We start from the raw sequence: 19,911 nt of genomic DNA, 5'->3' as shown, positions 1-19,911 counted from the left end.
GAGTTATTCATTATGCGAAAAGTTTCGAAAACGTTAATAAAATATTTCCAAAATGAATGTCTAGTTAATTCTAAACAGTTTGAATACATTTTGTAAGTCAATGTAACATTCTAATTGCAATCCTGCATTACAGTGGTGCACAACTGAAATGCATTGGCACATCACTAAAGAATAAAATGAAGTGAATATATCATTCATAATAAACTGTCTGTCTTTCACAGCAGGAATCCCTTATGTGTGCTTCTGCTGTCCTCTAGTGGTAAACCTACATATGAATGGAGTTTAGTGGAATATAATAGCAGTTGTTTGAGACGATATTAGTTAGAGAATCTAAAATATTGAAGTGAATAACAGTGATATGCAGACGTCACAACAACACCAATAAATGTTTTCTATTTGGTGGTCAATATGCAATGTTTTCATGTCCAAAGCACATTACACAGCCTGTGTCCCAATCAAAAGCAGGCATCCTTGCTTTGAGAGGCCAGTGGAGCTGCTGCTGGGAAGAACGGACCATAATAATGGCTGGAACGGAGCAAATGGAATGGCATCAAACACATTGAAACCATGTTTGATGTATTTGATACCATTCCACCTATTCTGCTCCAGCCATTACCACGAGCCTGTCCTCCCCAATTAAGGTGCCACCAACCTCCTGTGGATGCCACCATCATAGCCTATGGAAGGTGGTTGTTCCTAGGGGTATCATTGCAAATACTGCCTTAATGATGAGCTATAGCCTTGACAATAAAGATGATGATATATTAACACTATAGTCAGAATTACTTTTTATCTGCTCTCTTCCACACCACAATGTCAGCCAGTAGGCTACATAAGCCTATCTATTATTCTCAAAGCGTGTGAAAAGAATAGTTGATAACAAGTTAATAAAGATACAAGCCATTGTGTACACAATGGGGTGTGTGTAAAGGACACAGACACATAGAGAGAGGATAGCTTATTTATTTTGTACAAACCCTTTGAAAATGTGTGATAATGTGACAATAGTGAACACTACGGTCAAAAGGTCACTGTGAGAGTGGCAGATGCCGGAGGAAATGTTACCATAAACTTGACTTTCCCTCTGTCTGTCAGGAGTGTGGACGTTGTTTTGGTTCATCTGCTTCTGTGTCCTGGCCAATCAGTGGTCTCACACCACCGAAACAGCGGCCATCTCTGCCGATGCCGCCCGAGCCGTAGTGGCCTTCTCCTTCTTCTCCATTGTCACTTGGGTGAGTCAGTCTTTCTCTCTCTCTCTCTTTTTGTGTCTGTCTCTTTCTCTCAACTGGCATGTTACTATGTGAAACTGCTAGCTGCAGCTGGTCTTAGCGGTCGACAGTGAATTCTCACCCGCTAGTAATTAATGCTGATTGTTAGGGTTCTGACTCGCTACAGGCTGTCAAGCAAGAACAAGGCAGATGAGTCCATATCCAGAGCTTTATTATCTCTTGGTCACCACCACACCGCTACACACACACACACACACAACATAGAAGTTATCTTTGTGGTTCTATAAGGAAAGGAGAAAACATGTACATATTAACAGTGATAATGCAGCTATATAATTGGAACTGTACATAGCTTAAATGCTGTAGCATAGCATTTCAGACACATATTCCCATAGAACTACGGACGGGGAGAGGCTAATCACTGATGAGGCTGCCAGTCAGGATTCATGGCTCTGTCTCTTGTCCAGCTAGAGATCTTATAAATCAAGTGTYCCAGTGCACCAGGCATTCTAGAATCTTCTACTTATCTTACACACAACACTCTCTGGCAGTAYTTGTAACATGCACATAATGCTCTACATCTGCATTGCTTGCTGTTTGGGGTTTTAGGCTGGGTTTCTGTATAAGCACTTTGTGACACGTGTTATGGGATTTTTWAAAACGTATTGACCAATATTTCCTCTCACAGGCTCTATTGACCTCATTTGCTTATACAAGATACCGCCAAGGAGTGAGTGACATTGACCAGGGCTACACAGACCCAGCCAATGACTACAGCACCCCTTACCCATCTACCTCCGCCTATCCCCCGTACCCCACCAGTGGGCCAGAGGGCTACCAGCAGTCCCCTTTCACCCCCCAAAACCAAGAGCAACCAGCACCATATCAGCCCCCGTCGTACTGAGGGACTGGACCATTGACCAGATTTGGGGGGAGGATGTTTTTTTGTTTTTAAGTTGCCATTGGTGCCTGTAGCCTGGTCCCAGATCTGTTTGTGCTGTCTTGCCAACTCCTACAGTCATTGTCATGCCAACACAAAAAAGATCTGACCAGGCTATGGTGCTTCAGCTATGTGGACTGATCTCAGCACTCCACTGGTCCTCTCCTTTTACCTAACTGTTTGAGTCATAGCTGGTGTTGCGCTTACATAWTGAAGGGTGTGTTGACATGATTTAAGTTGGTATTCATATTGTAGTTTAGATTKTGAATGGATATTTTGCTGCATTTTTATACATACAACTAGAGGGCCTGAGCTGAGCTTCAGGTAGAATCTAWGGAAAACTGTTACTAGGGTAAAACCTAGAATGCCATGGAAAAATATGAGATTGAGTGCCATCACCACTTGAGGTAACTGCCATATGTTATGTTTCTGTTGTTCTCTGTACGGTGTGTCTTGTAACATATGTAATGCAGTTATGTGGACACTGAAGTTCAGATCAAACCACTAAAACATATGTCGCTGGGAACATTGCTTTGTATTGCAACTAATGAGGCTATGCTATGTTATGGACACAAACTGTATTTTTCTATGCTGCCTAATCCAGTTATATGGTAAAGTGCATATACAAATACCTTTTGATAATTTCAATGTATTTCAACGTTATAGCAAGCCCAGGATATCAGAACTTATTGCCATATATCTAGAAATCAAATGTATTGCTAAATTATTGACAAACGAAGACTGTTTTTGTTTTTCTCTGCAAACCCATACTTTTATTTGTCCCAATAATGGGTGCACTGTCTGAAAAATGCTAMCCTTAACGACTACTGTATATCAGTGCTTTTAAAAACCACCACTGAACTCACTAAGAGCCTATTTCCCATGCCCAGTTTAAACCTACTCCTGGACTGGAAATACGAAGCTTAATGGAAAGTTCCCATTGCAAGTAGATTTTCGTCCGGAATAGGTTTATTAATCTTGGTCTGGGAAACCAGCCTACATTTTGGGGGGTAAATTGGATAACACGTTATCTTTTTTGTCATGTGAATGTCATTTCTAGTACATGCTCCCAGGTCATGTTAACCCTTTCTTCAATTTTTTATTGTAGTTTCAAACGAGTCTGTAATATATTTGGTAAACGAGGGTGTGTGTTGTTTAGTATCAGGAAGGCCCTCTCCTCAACTTGTTTGTCTCCTACCTTCATCTATTCCGAACGTGCCTTGGAAAGGTTTTATTCAGTTCTGGAGTGTTCTTGTCCCCGACACACACCTTTTCAAGACAACTCATATCAGAATTCTCATAGATGAGTTTAACAAAATACCATCTAGTAGGTAATATATACAGTATATTGAATTGTAATGGTATTCCATTGAAAGAAAATGAGTAGGCGCCAGTACGTTGCAATAAACTTTAGTGAACTATAACAGAAATATTTACACAATACATATGGGAGCAGTCAGATACTACATTAGGACGCACAACTGCAACGTGTTTCGACTACTAGTCTTCCTCAGGCAGCGTTGTGATATTAAATTGAAAATTGTTTTGTAAATGACCTAGCCTTTTAATCCTCCTGGGCATGACAATGCCTTCCATACAGTACCAGACTAAGAACCTTCACCAAAAACAACATATGGTCCTGCCTTTGTTCTTGGTTTATCTTTGGTACAAGCTCATTTATTTACGTTCTCTCTGATGAACTGATCTCACCACTTATTATGCTCTCTGTCTTGGGTTTCAAGATTGCACTGAGAGACTTTCAGTCTGTTGCACAAAGTGCCTTATAAAAGCCTACTACACCACCGCCGAACCTTTGTCAAAATAAAGGCTTTTCCTGTTTGGAGACTGTCCTTTTTTTTTTAAAAGAAGGGTGTATTCCAAAGGCAAATATTTGAGCAGCCGCTAAGGAGGGAGAGTAAAGGAGCTGGTTAAAAGGTAGATAATACATTTTACAACTAGAACTAGTAAGGCTATTTGTGCTCTCTGGGAGTGCCCCTGTGTGTCACCTCTAGTTATTATGTTTCACATTGGACGCGGAGCTTACTGAAAACTCGACACTGACATTGTGCAACATAAACATCACATGACTCTTGTCAATTTTTCAATCTATGCCAATGCCAGGAACCTTTCACTACTAACAGTGTGTGGTATTTGAAGTCTAGCACCGTCACTGCTATCATGGACATGAGCTTGTTCGACATTCGGCGACTAAAATTACCGACTGACTGATCTACAAGAAACCTTGCATCATAAATAATACTGATCAGTCAGTCACACTTTACCCTGATACATTATGTTTTTTGATCCTCTCGAACGCGGCCAATGACTTTAGATGTTCTGTTGCACCTGCATTGCAATGAAAGTCACATTGTGGCATATTAGTTACGTTTCAAGTTGCAGACAACTGAAACACTTTCATCCACAGTTTACGCTAGCAGCGCATAGTAATCCAGAATGCTTTTCAATTCGTAGGCTAGGTACATTTCGTTGCCTGGCGGGACTTATTTTATACTGTCACTGAACAAGGAAGTAGCCCATGGTTTCCCTAATGATGCAAACGATGGAGACTAAACACTGTAGCCTAGATTTAAACGAAGCTGTGTTGTCGCCAATCAAACCATTATCGGACTGTTATTTGGCGCCATATCACTTGTAGTGAGTATCGTTCTAACATTATTTTAACGCCTGCGCATCCATGAAGCTTCGTGTCGCCTTTATTTAATATTATCCGACAATTCCAGAGCATATCCTAGTTAAACGGGAGCACTCATATGTTGTCACATGTACTCCCCTTTTCATGTTCGAATTAGGCCTACTCATAATCTGTCATAGTGTGGTGATGGGGCTCGAGTTGGCATGTTTAAAATGCACTATATAATACATAAAAGTATGTGGACACCTTCAAATTAGTGGATTCGGCTATTTCAGCCACACCCGCTGCTGACAGGAGTATAACATTGGCAGTTGATTGGCTTACTGAAGAGCTCAGGTACTTTCAACGTGCACCGTCTAGGATGCAACCTTTCCAACAAGTCAGTTGTCAAATTTCTGCCCTGTTAGAGCGGCCCTGTCAACTGTAAGTGCTGTTACTGTGAAGTGGAAACATCTAGGAGCACGGCTCAGCCGAAAGCACGTAGCGTGTAAAAAATAGTCTGTCCTGGTTGCAAAACTCCACACCAAGTTCCAAACTGCCTATGAAAGCAATGTCAGCACAATAACTGTTAGTCGGGAGCTTCATGGAATGGGATTCCATGGCCGAGCAGCCGCACACAAGCCTATGATCACCATGTGCAATGCAAGTGTCAGCTGGAGTGGTGTTAAGCTCACCGCCATTAGACGCTTCGCCATCTGGCAGTCAGAAGGACAAATCTGAGTCAGGAGAACACTAACCCAACCCTAATTGAAACACCTTTGGATGAATTGGTACTCTGACTGCGAGCCAGGCCTAAGTGCCCGACCTCACTAATGCTCTTGTGGGTGAATGGAAGCAAGTCCCCGCAGCAATGTTCCAACATCTAGTGGAAAGCTTCCCAGAAGAATGGAGGCTGTTATAACAGCAAAGGGGTGACATACAGGCGCAATGCCAGTGGAAGTCTGCCAGTCTAACACTGCTCTAAAACCCATTATAAACCAACCACATGATCACACAGTACTGTAGTAGAACCAGTATCTATCTTGTCATTTATAACTGCAGGAATGTAAAAGACAAGGTCATACATCAGTAGGAAGATAGACCTACTTTGAATAGTGAATGCTTGTATGTGAATATTGTCATTCAACACCATTTATCTACAGCAGAACATATTCAAAACAATTTAAATGCATAAACTATGGAAATCAAAAATAACTTGACAACTAGGATTAGAGACCTATTAAGTGACCTTAACCTGTCACCTAGTTGTCTCTAGACAGATGGGATGCCCTCCACAATGTTGCTACCCGAGGTTAATCACCTAGCAACATTGTCAAGAGGTTCAGATCTCTTGGCCTAACAGCTAAATTATTGAGTAGCTGGACCCGAGTTTGAGACCCGGTCAGGGCTACCCCTGAATTTGCTACCAGCAGGTACCATCACATGGTATGCTCAGTTGAAAGGCAGAAAACAGTTAGTCTATGCTCATTCTGCAACCCCTGCCCAACAGCTGTCACAGTGAACCATTTATTGTCTTGACACACGTGTCCTTTAATGACATATAACCTTTGTAGCGCCAAAGTCCATTATATGGCTGTTGAAGACCGTTTCTGCAGATGTTGCCTTTCTTTGAAAATTTGCTAAGAGACAGTGGTTTACCATTAGAACCGATATCTGCATGTAACTAACTTTCTCCTTGCGTTTATCCTGACATGGGTGAAATTCTCAAATTCATATTTATTTAAAAGTAACTGTCCACTGAAAATCACTTTTAAAAGTTCATATTCTGTTACCTCATACCCAAATAATGTTGTTGACTCATCTATACTTGTATTTGTGGCCAAAGCATAAATTGGAGAAGAAAAAAAAAATATATATATATACCCACCTCAAACAGATTGTTTCAGATATGCTGGCTATATCCTCATAGAGGGTAATGTAGCTGGCCAATAAGCAGTCTACTCGTGTGAATTTTTTAATGACCAACATACACCCACACATTCTGTTGTTGAGGTACGCCCCCACCATTCAAAAACAGAAAATATGCTTTTTAACATACTTATTAAAATGGAAAAACAATTTTACTCATACGTAATTAATTATAGGTCAAATTTAATAGACATCTAGACACAATGAGCAATTACATTAAAGTGCATTGTAGTGCAGGAAACATATCACAAAGTCTTTAAATGACAAAGACCATTCAAATGGATGATCAGAGTGGGTGGATAACAAAGTAGACCTATTATAATGATGAAAACAAAACATGTTATAGTCCATGCATTTCAGACTTCCACCGTGGTTTTACCAGTCAACACTCCGCAGGTAACCTATTTGAATAATATAGCCTGCTCCCAGGTCTGTTTGTATGTCTTGCTAACTGCTATTGTCATTGTCTTGGTAGCACGAACAGATTAGGGCGAGGCTACTTGAATACACCACCATCATGACATGCTGTAATTGCATTTCAGACACACCTTGGTGTGTTCTCGGGTCTAAAGTTGTCATAGTGATAGGAGATTGTCTTTATAGTAATGGCTGATACTAAATCAGTGAATTTTGAAACTTGACCTTTGTGCATGTGTGCTCTGCAAGCATAGGTAAAGTCAAAGATTGTGCTTCTAGTCTGGCCTCGTTCATACTGTCTGTTCTGTAGCCTCTAGTCTGGCTCGTCCCATACTGTTTGTTCTGTAGCCTCTAGTCTGGCCTCGTCCATACTATCTGTTCTGTAGCTCTAGTCTGGCCTCGTCCATACTGTCTGTTCTGTAGCCTCTAGTCTGGGCTCATCATACTGTCTGTTCTGTAGTCTGTAGCCTCGTTCCATACTGTCTGTTCTGTAGCCTTAGTCTGGCCTCGTCCCATACTGTCTGTTCTGTAGTCTGTAGCCTCGTTCCATACTGTATGTCTATAGCCAACTCTTTAGCCTATCATTCGTTGTCATGTTGAAAAGTTGAACGATATAAACTTTTTCAGCAGAACATACAGTATGGAACGGGCCAGACTACATGCCACAGAACATACAGTATGGAACGAGGCCAGGCCACAGAACATACAGTATGGAGCGAGGCCAGGCTACAGAACATACAGTATGGAACGAGGCCAGGCTACAGAACATACAGTATGGAACGAGGCCAGGCTACAGAACATACAGTATGGAGCGAGGCCAGGCTACAGAACATACAGTAATGGAACAAGGCAGGCTACAGAACATACAGTATGGAACGAGGCCAGGCTACATGCCACAGAACATACAGTATGGAACGAGGCCAGGCTACAGAACATACAGTATGGAACGAGGCCAGGCTACAGAACATACAGTATGGAACGAGGCCAGACTGCATGCCACAGAACATACAGTATGGAACGAGGCCAGGCTACAGAACATACGTATGAACGAGGCCAGACTACATGCCAGAACATACAGTATGGAACGAGGCCAGGCTACAGTATGATACAGTATGGAAGAGGCCAGAACTACATGCCACAGAACATACAGTATGGAGCGTGGCAGGCTACAGAACATACAGTATGGAACAAGGCCAGACTAGAGGAACAATATGTTGACTTTACCTAGGCGTGCAGTCCACACATGCACAAATGTCAAGCAAGACAAGAGTGGTGGAAGAGTAGTTGTGTCAATTACCTTGCTAGGTTTCCCCTTTGGACTTGCGGTGGTTAATCAATACTAATCCCCCAAGTCTAGTTAAAGTTCACTACCGTTGTTGTTACCCTTAGTCACGGTTGCACAGCCAATCCCTTTCAGCTGATAAGTAAGGAGTTCACTGCTCAGCATTCAATAACTCTAGGGCAACGGAAGAGTGTAGCTGGTCCATTGGTGCGGTTGTGGAATTGAGATGACAGTCGGACAGCATTCAGGAAGGAGGAGGAGAAGAAAGGGTAACTCCATACTACTATACTATCAGTGACGCAGATCCTGCATGGACTCTGTGATTTGAGGAGTTTGTTGTGAGGTACTATATGGAGAAGAGGTACTTGGTCCCAGATCAGTTTGTGCGTGCTTGCCTATACCTCACTACTCCTATGTATGGCATGACAACGACCATAGGATTTGCTGTAGAGCCCGAACAGATCTGGGACCTGGCTAGAGGAGAGACATGTTGGAGATGTGTGTGATGTCTGTAGTGGTCTAGTTGGGATTCCATCCATCACAGATAGTTTACCCTGTAATTGATACCGTGGTGTTTGAGGACCTACATGCTCACACCTCAGGCACTTCTTAGTGTGGGTGCACAAACAACAATCTGTTTTCTGGTGATTTAGTTTCAACCAGCTGCTGTGTGCCTGTGTGTTAGACTAGCATGCAGAGAGGGAAGTCTGAGCAGAGGGCCTCAGGGTGTCATAATGGACTTCTGTTTGGCTGGGGGCCCCTGGCCACAGTCCTGGTATAAAAGAGTCTTTCAGCAGAAGAGGAGCTGCTGCTCCTGCTTTAGAGACATTATACCCTGGTCACAGGATGTGTCGCTCCTGGAACCGACTCAAAGCGAGGTCACAAAGATTCTTGAGGGTGCACATGTTGGTGTATTTCTGAGAGCGCTTTTAAAATAATTATTTCATTTGATGCCGATGCTGCCTTTCACCCCGATTCACACTTGCAATTTTTTAGTTAACATTTAGGTTTGCCTGGTTACTCAAACTCCTTGCTCCGGGCAAATTCTACGCCCACAAAACATTTGTTTCTTCTCCGCAATGAATCTGGATCTGAGTCCTCCATGACGGTTTCTAGAATGGAAAAAAATTCTAACAGTTCTGGTTGGTCCCAAAAACCAATGAGTTGAGCCAGAGTCAGAATATTTGAAAATTCGGCATTGGCTTTGCTACTCTGATTGGTTAGAGATGATCCAATCACTGATTACTATGTTTTGTACAATACCCATCATTTTGACCTCACCACAAATTACTTCAACGATGGCGGTTCAGACTGAAGTATGTATCAAACATAGAGAAGCGGAAGAATTCCGTTTGAATCATCAGCCAACATTAAGGCTACATTGAGTGTAGAATACATTTTTTTCAGATGTATGGCGACAGATACTATCAAAAAAAGCCACGATAATGCTGTGGCAAACAGTTTCTTATTTAGATGTACTAAAACGTAGGCAGGATTGCATTGCCTTATTCTGTCAGCTGTTAGCCAATCAACATCACTCGTGAGAGAGATAGCCATCTGGTAAGCAGCACACATGAGATTTGCTACTGAGATCCAAATCAATAATCCAAATCAAATTGTATTGGTCACATACACGTGTTTAGCAGATGTTATTGCGGGTGTAGCGAAATGCTTGTCTTAATAAAGACTACTCTACCTGTTCACCACTTGTTAGCTTAGCCAAATCCTAAAAGTAGGCTAGTTTTTGAAAACCTTCATCTGACTGAGAGTGTAGTTTTGAGTGACAAAGGTTGTGGGGTGGTTTCCGGCTGCCTAGTGCATCTTTTCCTGCTTTACCTGTTCGACACAAAATATTGTCCCATTTTATGTCACTGAATGTGCCACTCCCAGGCTCCACGTCGACACACTGCACACCTGTGGCCAGCTTCTATTGGTCTCACCTGCAGCTACCACTTCTTCCTCCTTCACAGCAGAACTGAGCTGTGGGATGCTCATTGCCTGTACATAGACATTCTCTCAGGATCTGCAAGCTAGTGTTCTTTCAGTGGTCTGCAATATGGACAGAGGTGAGCCTAAAGAAGAACATCCTTGTGAGCAGAGATTATATCATTATTTTCGATTTTTACAGGCAAGCTGGATCTGAATGAAGCTGGTGTGTATTGTATACTGTTGTCTGGTGTGAAATCTCACACATTATTTATTTGAATGTTTATGTACTGATTTGAGTTTCACTGATGCATTGATATTAGTCTCGTGAAAGACTTAACGCATGTTAAATCAAAACACCTAATCCGTGTGACATCTTCAAAGATTCTTAGCGGTTGTGGGGTTGTTATAGTGCCGTCAGATTCCAGAGCTGCTGTATTTCTCTCAAAATTGCACTGAGATACACATGATGATTGAGAGTCATGAGACTTGTGAAATATTCTATAGGATTGAGGCCAAAGTAATAACAACAATACATGGTTATCTAACTACTGATGTGAGTGTGTTGAGTGAGTGGGTGAGAAGGAGGCGAGGAGAGGAATCAAGGAAATACAATTGAGATTCTACCTGTGTACTGTAGCTGAGGAGGGCAGCCTGTCCTCAGAAATCAGATCTCTGACCCCTCCGTTCTCCTCTCCCTAACCTTTTCAGGTCCCTCCCCCATGCCTGTTTCTCCAGGCTACACCCAACTGGAGCAGAATGATCCGTCTATGAACCCCCTGCACATCTCAGTCGAGGACTTCCCATGTTGGCCTCCATGACCAACACCCCAGACCCCCGATTCCGCCTCAATTTGAGGGCCATCGTAGCCCTGGCCCTGGCCCTGGCCCTGGTCCTCCTCTACATGCACCTGAACCCGGGCCCTCTCTCGAGGCCCCCAGCTCCCGTAACTGGAAGTCTGGCCACACGGGGATGGGGTGGACGTGGCGGCCGACCGCTACAATGACACTTACCCGCTCAGACACCCCGAGCGGACGCCGCAGGGCACGCGCTACCGCATCGGGGTCATCGCCGACCTGGACACGGACTCGCGCAGCGACAAGAACCTGACGTGGTTCAGCTACATGCGCCGGGGCCACCTGCTGGTGTCGGAGAGTGGCACCAAGGTGGCCGTGGAATGGGATGCGGAGAGGGTCCTGCTGGAGAGCCACCTGGCGGAGAAGGGCCGGGGCATGGAGCTGTCAGAGCTGGTGGTGTTCAACGGGAAGCTGTACAGCGTGGACGACCGAACGGGCGTGGTCTACCACATCGACGGCAGCAAGGCTGTGCCCTGGGTCATCCTACCCGACGGGGACGGCTCCGTCTCCAAAGGTCAGTGAGGCTGATGAGCCAAATTCAAGTGCAGAATCGACCCCCCCCCCATTCTTCCTAGGCACTCCTGTAGATCTGAAAGGATTGAATAGGTATAAGTTATATGGTAATTGCTTCATCTTGCCTTCTAATAGGGTAGATTGAATTTTCACCATATTGCTGACACCTATTTAATCCTCTCAGATCTCCATAAGTGAATATGGAGTAGGGGTTAGGGATCGATTTGGGATTGTGTGAGTGTCTCACTGTAGACCAGGCAGGCAGATTTGGAACTTCATCTGTTTATTTACTCTAAGGGGTCTGTTGAAGAACCTCATCTGGGGTAGACCACAACCATGGCAATGGAATTTGTTGGATCTCATTCTCATTTGTAAACACTTGAGTGAACAAAACATTAAGAACACCTTCCTAATATTGAATTGCACCTTCTTTTGCCCTCAGAACAGCCTTAATTCATCGGGGCATWGACTCTACAAGTTGTTGAAAGCGTTCCACAGGGATGTTGGCCCATGTTGACTCCAATGCTTCCCACAGTTGTCAAGTTGGCTGGATGTCCTTTGGGTGGTGGACCATTATTGATCCACACTGGAAACTGTTGAGCATGGTGGAAAAACCCAGCAGCGTTGCAGTTCTTGACTCAAACCTGTGGCAACTACAACCATACCCTGTTCAAAGGCACTTAAATATTTTGTCTTGCCCATTCATGGCACACATACACAGTCCATGTCTCAAGGCTTAAACATCCTTCTTTACCCTGTCTCCTCCCCTTCAGCTACACTGATTGAAGTAGATTTAACAAGTGACATCAGTAAGGGATCATAGACTGACCAGGTGAAAGCTATCTCATGGAACAAGCAGGTGTTCCTAATGTTTTGTTCACTCAGTGTATGTGTYCTTAATAAGCCAAGTGAGAGAGTATATTTCTCTTAAATACTGTTTAACTCTATAGTGCATTCAAAAGGTCTGTACAGTAGTTTAGTGAATCATAAAATCTTGATGTGTGTCCCAATGACCCTCTTTCCCTCTGTCAGGGTTCAAGGCTGAGTGGCTAGCGGTAAAGGACGAGCACTTGTACGTGGGTGGCCTGGGGAAAGAGTGGACAACCACYACGGGGGAGGTGGTCAACAACAACCCTGAGTGGGTGAAGGTGGTGGGCCATCGGGGGGACGTGCAGCACCAGAACTGGGTCCCCAAGTACAACCTCCTGAGGTCCGCAGYTGGGATCGAACCTCCAGGTGAGAGCTGCAGGGTTRCAAATGCTAACYATGCTAACGCTAACTGCAAAGGCTATGCTGACTGTGTTGGCCTACCATATACAGTTAGAGTTATCCCTGCAAACTATTAGCATTCTTTATGATATTCAGATTCTCATGACATTCTCTCCCCAGGTTACCTGATYCACGAGTCGGCCGCGTGGAGCGACAGCCTGCAGCGCTGGTTCTTCCTCCCACGCCGCGCTAGCAAAGAGCGCTACGACGAGACGGCCGACGAGCGCCGCGCTGCCAACCTCGTCCTCAGCTGCTCGCCGGACTTCCAGGACGTCACTGTGAACCGGGTGGGCCCGCATAACCCCACTCACGGCTTCTCCTCCTTCAAGTTTGTCCCCAACACGRACGATCAGATCATCGTGGCTCTCAAGTCGGAGGAGGACGCTGGGAAAATCGCCTCGTACATAATGGCATTCACAYTGGACGGCCAGATCCTGTTACCTGAAACCAAGATAGGAGACGTGAAGTATGAGGGTCTGGAGTTCATTTAGGAAAACAAGGACATATAGTAGCTATGTGGAACATAGTTGTTGACATTCCACGCACTCMAAAGTKAACTTGCTGCTTGTTAATTGACTGTGAAGACGACACGCAGACCAATCGATCAATCACGGATCAGAAGCCATTTTGGTGTGACCTGAGGTTGAGCAGGGACGTGTTCATTAGGCATCAAACGGAAGAAAACAGACTGAAACAGGGAGGGGCTACCTGTCATTTCGTTTTATGTTGCAAAACATTTAAAATAATATTTTGTTGAATGAATCAACTCAAGGTTTCAGGGCCAAAGCATTCTGTTCAGTTAATGGGAGCTGAGAGTAGCGTAGGCTACCTGAACAAAGTCCTCAAGTTGAGGATGTCTCTTGATGGCCATCCTCTACCTAGGTCAACGGCTGTCTTCTAATGTAATGGAGACTTTGTAAGAATGAATGTACAAATAATCAATTCATCTTAAACTGTGATTTCACTCATAAAATGCAGATACTGTACATCCAGGAAATATGGATTGTTGTTTTTTCCTGTATAACACAGTTTCGTCTTTTTACTACTGAAATCATATACTTCAGGACACTATACCCTACGTCAGGGATCATCAACTAGTTTCAGCGGTGGAATGATTTTGTTTTTTTGAGCGGATGGTCGGCGGGCCGCAACATAATATACAATCATTTGTAGACTGGAAATTGACCACAAGCCCAAACAGATATATTTGACTAAAACGTCATTATTTCAACCTTGCTTACGTTTGTATACGACCGTGTCTCTCTTATATGTGTGGGAATACTTGGGAACAAGATTTCCCAAATTAAAATCACTTGGAGCTGATTTGCTGGTGTTTTTAGTCTATGTCCAACAATGAAATGCAAAATAAAACCTGCCCTACGTGACTCCATTGACCTTTATGAAAATATGTTTTTAAAGGAATATAGAACAAAAGCAGAATCTCACATCTTCCTGTTTTGTTTTACTGGTGTTTGTTGCGTAAAATCTATCTTGATACACCCTGAGTCTTTTATTGGGTGGGGTTGGAAAACATACAAATCAAGAGATATTAACCTCAAAGAAGATGACTATTTGTCTGCATTACGTAACTATCACATCAACTTTTAGGTTGGGTACCATGAATATACCTTGTTATTGATTAGCACATGTGTGTTATTATCATGTCATATGGATGTGCGCGTACAAAGCATTTGTCATTTGTTCAATGCTGTTTATTCTGAAGATTGATTGAACATAATACAAATGTATTAAATCATTTATCGTTTATGTTAGGATTTAGGGTTAGCCATTGTTTTTTCTTGTCAAAGGTTGATGAGGTTAGGCTTGAGGTTGAGGTTTAGGTTGAGTTGATAGCCTATCCTTGATCTTCTTGGTTTAGTCAGTCTTATCTATTGGGGATCAAGCTAAAACAATACAACAAAGCTGTGCAACCAGCCCTGTGAGGTCACACTACATTTAGAGAATCCAGTTGCAGATCGTGCAGTTTTGATTAGGTTTAGTAAATACTTTCACCCCTGTGACTATAAGCTGAGTTAAATAAAGGTTAATAAAAATGTAATATATATATAAGCAGTGTCATTTTACAAGGGTTTTAAAAGAACCACGAGGCGCGCGCCAACACACCAAGAGGTAAATATTTAAGAACTGAATGTCAAATGTCTCTGAAAATCCTAGCTGAACTATTGTCCTTAGTGCTGATATAAAATTGGTTTGCTTTATATTGGATTATATTGGATGTACTTGATTGTCTGTTGTACACAAATGTACTTTATGTACAGAAAATGGATTTTGTTCAACATAACAAAGTGTGCTGTGGTTTCTTATCAACACAATGTCTGGAGTGGGAAAAGCATGTTCACTAGATACAGTGATCCAGCATGGTCATTTTGTGTAGAATCCATGTTGCTACTTTTTTACAAATCACACAACATTTTAGTTGTAATTCATTTATTGCATCAGCTAAACCATTCATGGTGGTTGTTATTGTTGGGGAAGATGGTATAACAATATAGACATAAACTTTAGGCCAATGGTTTTACTTGGATGTGGGGAGATGGGCCTATATAGAAGACCCCTTTTGGCTCAAGAGCACCCCAGAGGCAAAAGTTAATATGGTTAATATCATTAGGTAAAAACACGTCGGCTAGACTGTAAGACCCCTCTATTGCTATCTGTTGTCAGTTTCCCAAGCTGGCTGGTGAAAATGCTGATGCCTTGAATCACTCCTCTGTGGCTGCTGTTGCTTCTCCATGTCCCTGGACTCTGCAACATGGAATCTATTCAGTGAGTTCCTGTAGCCTGGTTTGTACTGTCTAGTCAATCTTTGTGTTTCCTTGTCATGCCACATGCCATGGCCATACAACACAACAGATCTGGGACCAGGAAAAGTTCAGTTGGCCAACGACACAATGAAATCTGATATTTCCATTTCTCTATTCATCACCACTTAAGTAATGTTAATTGTCAATTACATTGTTAGTAGGACAATGACATGATTTATATTTTTGGAGTAGACTTTCCTATGACCAGGCATCAGCCAATCATGTGGTGTACTCCTCAAGCTCAAGTTCCACTCCAGCCTCAGACTATGTCAACTCATTCACAACACCAAACCACAATAGTGTGATTTACCAGACCAAGGAACCAACCCCATCAGTTGGTCAGCAAGAGTCTTTAGAACCACCGAGAATGTTCCAACTGTATTTCTTCCCCACTGCCAGTCTTCTCTCCAAAGCAGCCTCAGACAAAACCAGACCAACAGTGTTCGCTTCAGCAACCGACTGCTCCTAACATGTGAGGGCAGGTTGTCTTTCACGTCCAGGACTTCAAGAAACACATGGCCCAGATCCCTTCTAACATCAGTCTGGCCCTGTCCTACCCCTGTCCTGAAGGCAGTATGACTTTCGCTTCGTGGTGAGACCAGAATACATCTGATAGCACCGCCTGGCACAGATGCAACATGCTCCTAACACACATCCACAAATCTAATAATTCTGCCCTGCTGCCAATCAGTTGTTAATAAGAGTTTGAAATGAGAGTACTGTAGTTTTGGAATACAATATTTGATTGATTTGGTTAATATGCTGAAGGCATATCCAAATGTATCACTGTTCTTAGATTAAAATTTTGCAAAAAACTATATTAACATAAAATGTATGCATGCACTTGAATAAAAGGTGTTTGAACATACAGGGATGAGGATTATGCTTTTTCCATGTCTATTATTACTCCCATGGATGGGGTCATTCCTTCAATCATATTCCGTTAGTGAAATACTGAAAGAGGAATTGGGTTAAAAAGTATCTGTTCCTCTTTGACCAAACTTCTCTTAACCTATATGAGACCTTCAGGTTTAGGAGCGCATAATTAGCACAGATACTGGATGCCTGGAATCATCTCTAAGGATTAAAACCATAGAAATACTGGAACAGACATTACATTTAAGTCAACCCCCATGATGGGTGGCCGGCGGCCATATTGAGTTACCAGTCAGATTGCCGCTGGTCTAAGGGGATTTATCCTATTTAGTAATTACTTTATTATTGTAACCTTGTGATCAGTCCCAGGCTGACTGTGATTGACTGCTGGTCAAGCAAACATCTGTCAATATGACGTCAGTCATAGATGCTGTTCTAGTGTGCTGCAGGCAGGTTGGTTAGCTCAGCATCACAGAGCCACTCTGATGTTATTTTTAACTGTCGTGGAACAAGAGTTCAATAGTATCTCTGTTTATTACAGAACCAATGAATAAGGGTGGAGGCTTGACCACTTGGACCTTGACAGCATTGGCATTATGTGTGGTCTGTGGAGAGAGCGAGACAGTAGCTCTTCATTGGCATTTGTGTGGTCCTGTGGAGAGAGAGAGACAGTAGCTCTTCATTGGCATTATGTGTGGTCTGTGGAGAGAGAGAGACAGTGCTCTTCATTGGCATTATGTGTGGTCTGTGGAGAGAGAGAGACAGTAGCCTCTTCATTGGCATTATGTGTGGTCTGTGGAGAGAGAGAGACAGTAGCTCTTCATTGGCATTATGTGTGGTCTGTGGAGAGAGAGACGAGCAGTAGCCTTCATTGGCATTATGTGTCTGGTGGGAGAGAGCGAGACAAGTAGCTCTTCATTGGCATTATGTGTGGTCTGTGGAGAGAGGAGAGACAGTAGTTCTTAATTGGCATTATGTGTGGTCTGTGGAGAGAGAGAGACAGTAGCTCTTCATTGGCATTATGTGTGGTGTGGGAGAGGAGACAGTAGTCTTTTGGCATTATGTGTGGTCTGTGGAGAGAGCGAGACGTAGCTCTTCATTGGCATTATGTGTGGTCTGTGGAGAGAGCGAGAGAGTAGAGCTCTTCATTGGCATTATGTGTGGTCTGTGGAGAGCGAGACAGTAGCTCTTCATTGGCATTATGTGTGTCTGTGGAGAGAGAGAGACAGTAGCTCTTCATTGGCATTATGTGTGGTCTGTGGAGAGAGAGAGACAGTAGCTCTTCATTGGCATTATGTGTGGTCTGTGGAGAGAGAGAGACAGTAGCTCTTCATTGGTATTTATGTGTGGTCTGTGGAGAGAGCGAGACAGTGCTCTTCATTGGCATTATGTGTGGTCTGTGGAGAGAGCGAGACAGTAGCTCTTCATTGCTATTATGTGTGGTCTGTGGAGAGAGAGAGACAGTAGCTCTTCATTGGCATTATGTGTGGTCTGTGGAGAGAGAGAGACAGTAGCTCTCCTGTAACAATATTTTTATAATGGGGAATTTGTTTTTGTTTTATAGTCATTCATAAAAACACTTTTGGCTCTTTGTATCTTGGTAGTCATGAGGTCAAAAACGGACTCAAGAGACAGACAAGTTATGGCATGTGTGCATGTAAACAATAATATTCACATTTTCGGTAAGTGACCATATTCTTAGGGCAACCAAAAAATACTGCTGATCTGGCCGAGTGCTTTTCAGACCTTAAAGTCAATCTCTGAGTAGGGTATGACATAGTGATTGATCATAATTTTTTTCTCCTGCTCTAAAGTTACCCCATGTGATTTTTAAAAACTAAAACAACAACGAACTATGAGGAATTCCAGTAGGCGTAGCCTAAAACTGATCTTCTGGTTCATCCCTATTGGGGCTCCCGAGTGGCGCAGCGGTCTAAGCCACTCCATCTCAGTGCTAGAGGCATCACTACAGACCCTGGCTCGATTCCAGGCTGTATCACAACTGGCCATGATTAGGAGTCCCATAGGGCAGCGCACAATTGGCTCAGGGTTTGGACGGAGTAGGCCATCATTGTAAACAAGAATTTGTTCTTAACTGATTTGCCTAGTTAGATAAAGGTTCAATAAAAATAAAACATTTTTAAAAAGTTCCACTTGCTCTGTGGTTGTTGCAATAGGCAGGGGATTTTTTTAAACCTGAAAACAACCAAATTGCTAAGAATTCCAGTAGGGGTGCCGGAGAATATGTAGGTTTTTTAACCTGCTACACTGGAAGTGTAACTTTTAGTCAGGGGGAACAGAGCTGAGACACTTTATCCTATTACTCTGGTTGAGATGCACTATATAGGGGTAACTTGCCTAGCCATGCTAGCTTCGCCCTTATGTGGGTGCTAACAAGCATGCTAAGTAGTGCTATGTATCAGCAGCCTTTGTCAGCCAATCCAGTAAGGGTTGGAAGCTCTGGTGAGCTTCGATTGGTTACTCACGTATCATATAACCGAAGATTTGCATAAAGTTCAGCTGTGCCCAACTTTAGCCCAGCTAAGTTCAGCTCCYGCAGCCATGCTTRCATTGCCCWATGGTCCCCTGGCCTTTTGGGGGCCCCAAGCGAGATTTGGTTGAGGGCCCCCCATCTCGCAGCAAAACAATTTAGKAGCCCCCCTCTTGACAGTGGAGAGAAACATTTTACTTTTAAAGTAATTTTTTTGCAGTTCTACACGTTTTGCCATGAGAAAACTTTGCAGTTATATTACAAATGTAAATGCAATTCCACAAATCTTGCCATGGGGCAGAGTGTTTTKGCAGTTTTACAGCAAATCTTCCGCAATTCAATTTGCCATTGAGTAGAGATAATTTTTGTTGCACTTTTAAAGCTACACAWTTTGCCATGACTTATGCCTTGTTAATGATACTGGAGTGAGAATGACAAACAAAATCAAYACACACACACACATGCTTATTTTTCTATCCTCGTGGGGACCTAAAATGTATTTCCATTCAAAATCCAATTTTCCCTAACCCTAACCCTTACTCTAAACCGAATCCTTACACCTAACCCTAAACATAACCCTGATTCCAACCCTAAAGGTGCTATATACAACCTAAATAGGAGAACCCTTTGAAGAACCCTTTTTGCTTCCAGGTTGAACCCTTTTGGTGTGTAGTTCCAGGGCTGCACTGGGCCTTTAAGGGACTGAATTTGACATAACTTCTCCCCCT

The 19,911-nt window shown here is 43.1% G+C and overlaps 1 protein-coding gene and 1 pseudogene across 1 annotated transcript in view; both read left to right on the top strand.

The window, feature by feature from the left end:
- LOC112072385 (synaptogyrin-2-like) overlaps positions 1-2,695 on the top strand; it is a 7,709-nt gene extending 5,014 nt beyond the window's left edge. The window contains 2 exon segments of the mRNA XM_024139793.2: positions 1,096-1,232; positions 1,918-2,695. Coding sequence (XP_023995561.1) covers positions 1,096-1,232; positions 1,918-2,133 — 353 coding nt within the window. The 3' untranslated portion in view covers positions 2,134-2,695.
- A 5,804-nt stretch (positions 2,696-8,499) lies between these two features.
- LOC112072384 (soluble calcium-activated nucleotidase 1-like) lies at positions 8,500-14,607 on the top strand (annotated as a pseudogene).
- The last annotated feature ends 5,304 nt before the right edge of the window (positions 14,608-19,911 follow it).

The sequence above is a fragment of the Salvelinus sp. IW2-2015 genome, unplaced genomic scaffold, assembly GCF_002910315.2.
Source record: "Salvelinus sp. IW2-2015 unplaced genomic scaffold, ASM291031v2 Un_scaffold1909, whole genome shotgun sequence".
Taxonomy (NCBI): domain Eukaryota; kingdom Metazoa; phylum Chordata; class Actinopteri; order Salmoniformes; family Salmonidae; genus Salvelinus; species Salvelinus sp. IW2-2015.
Note: the sequence above shows the minus strand (reverse complement) of the source record. Positions and strands in the feature narration are given on the sequence as shown.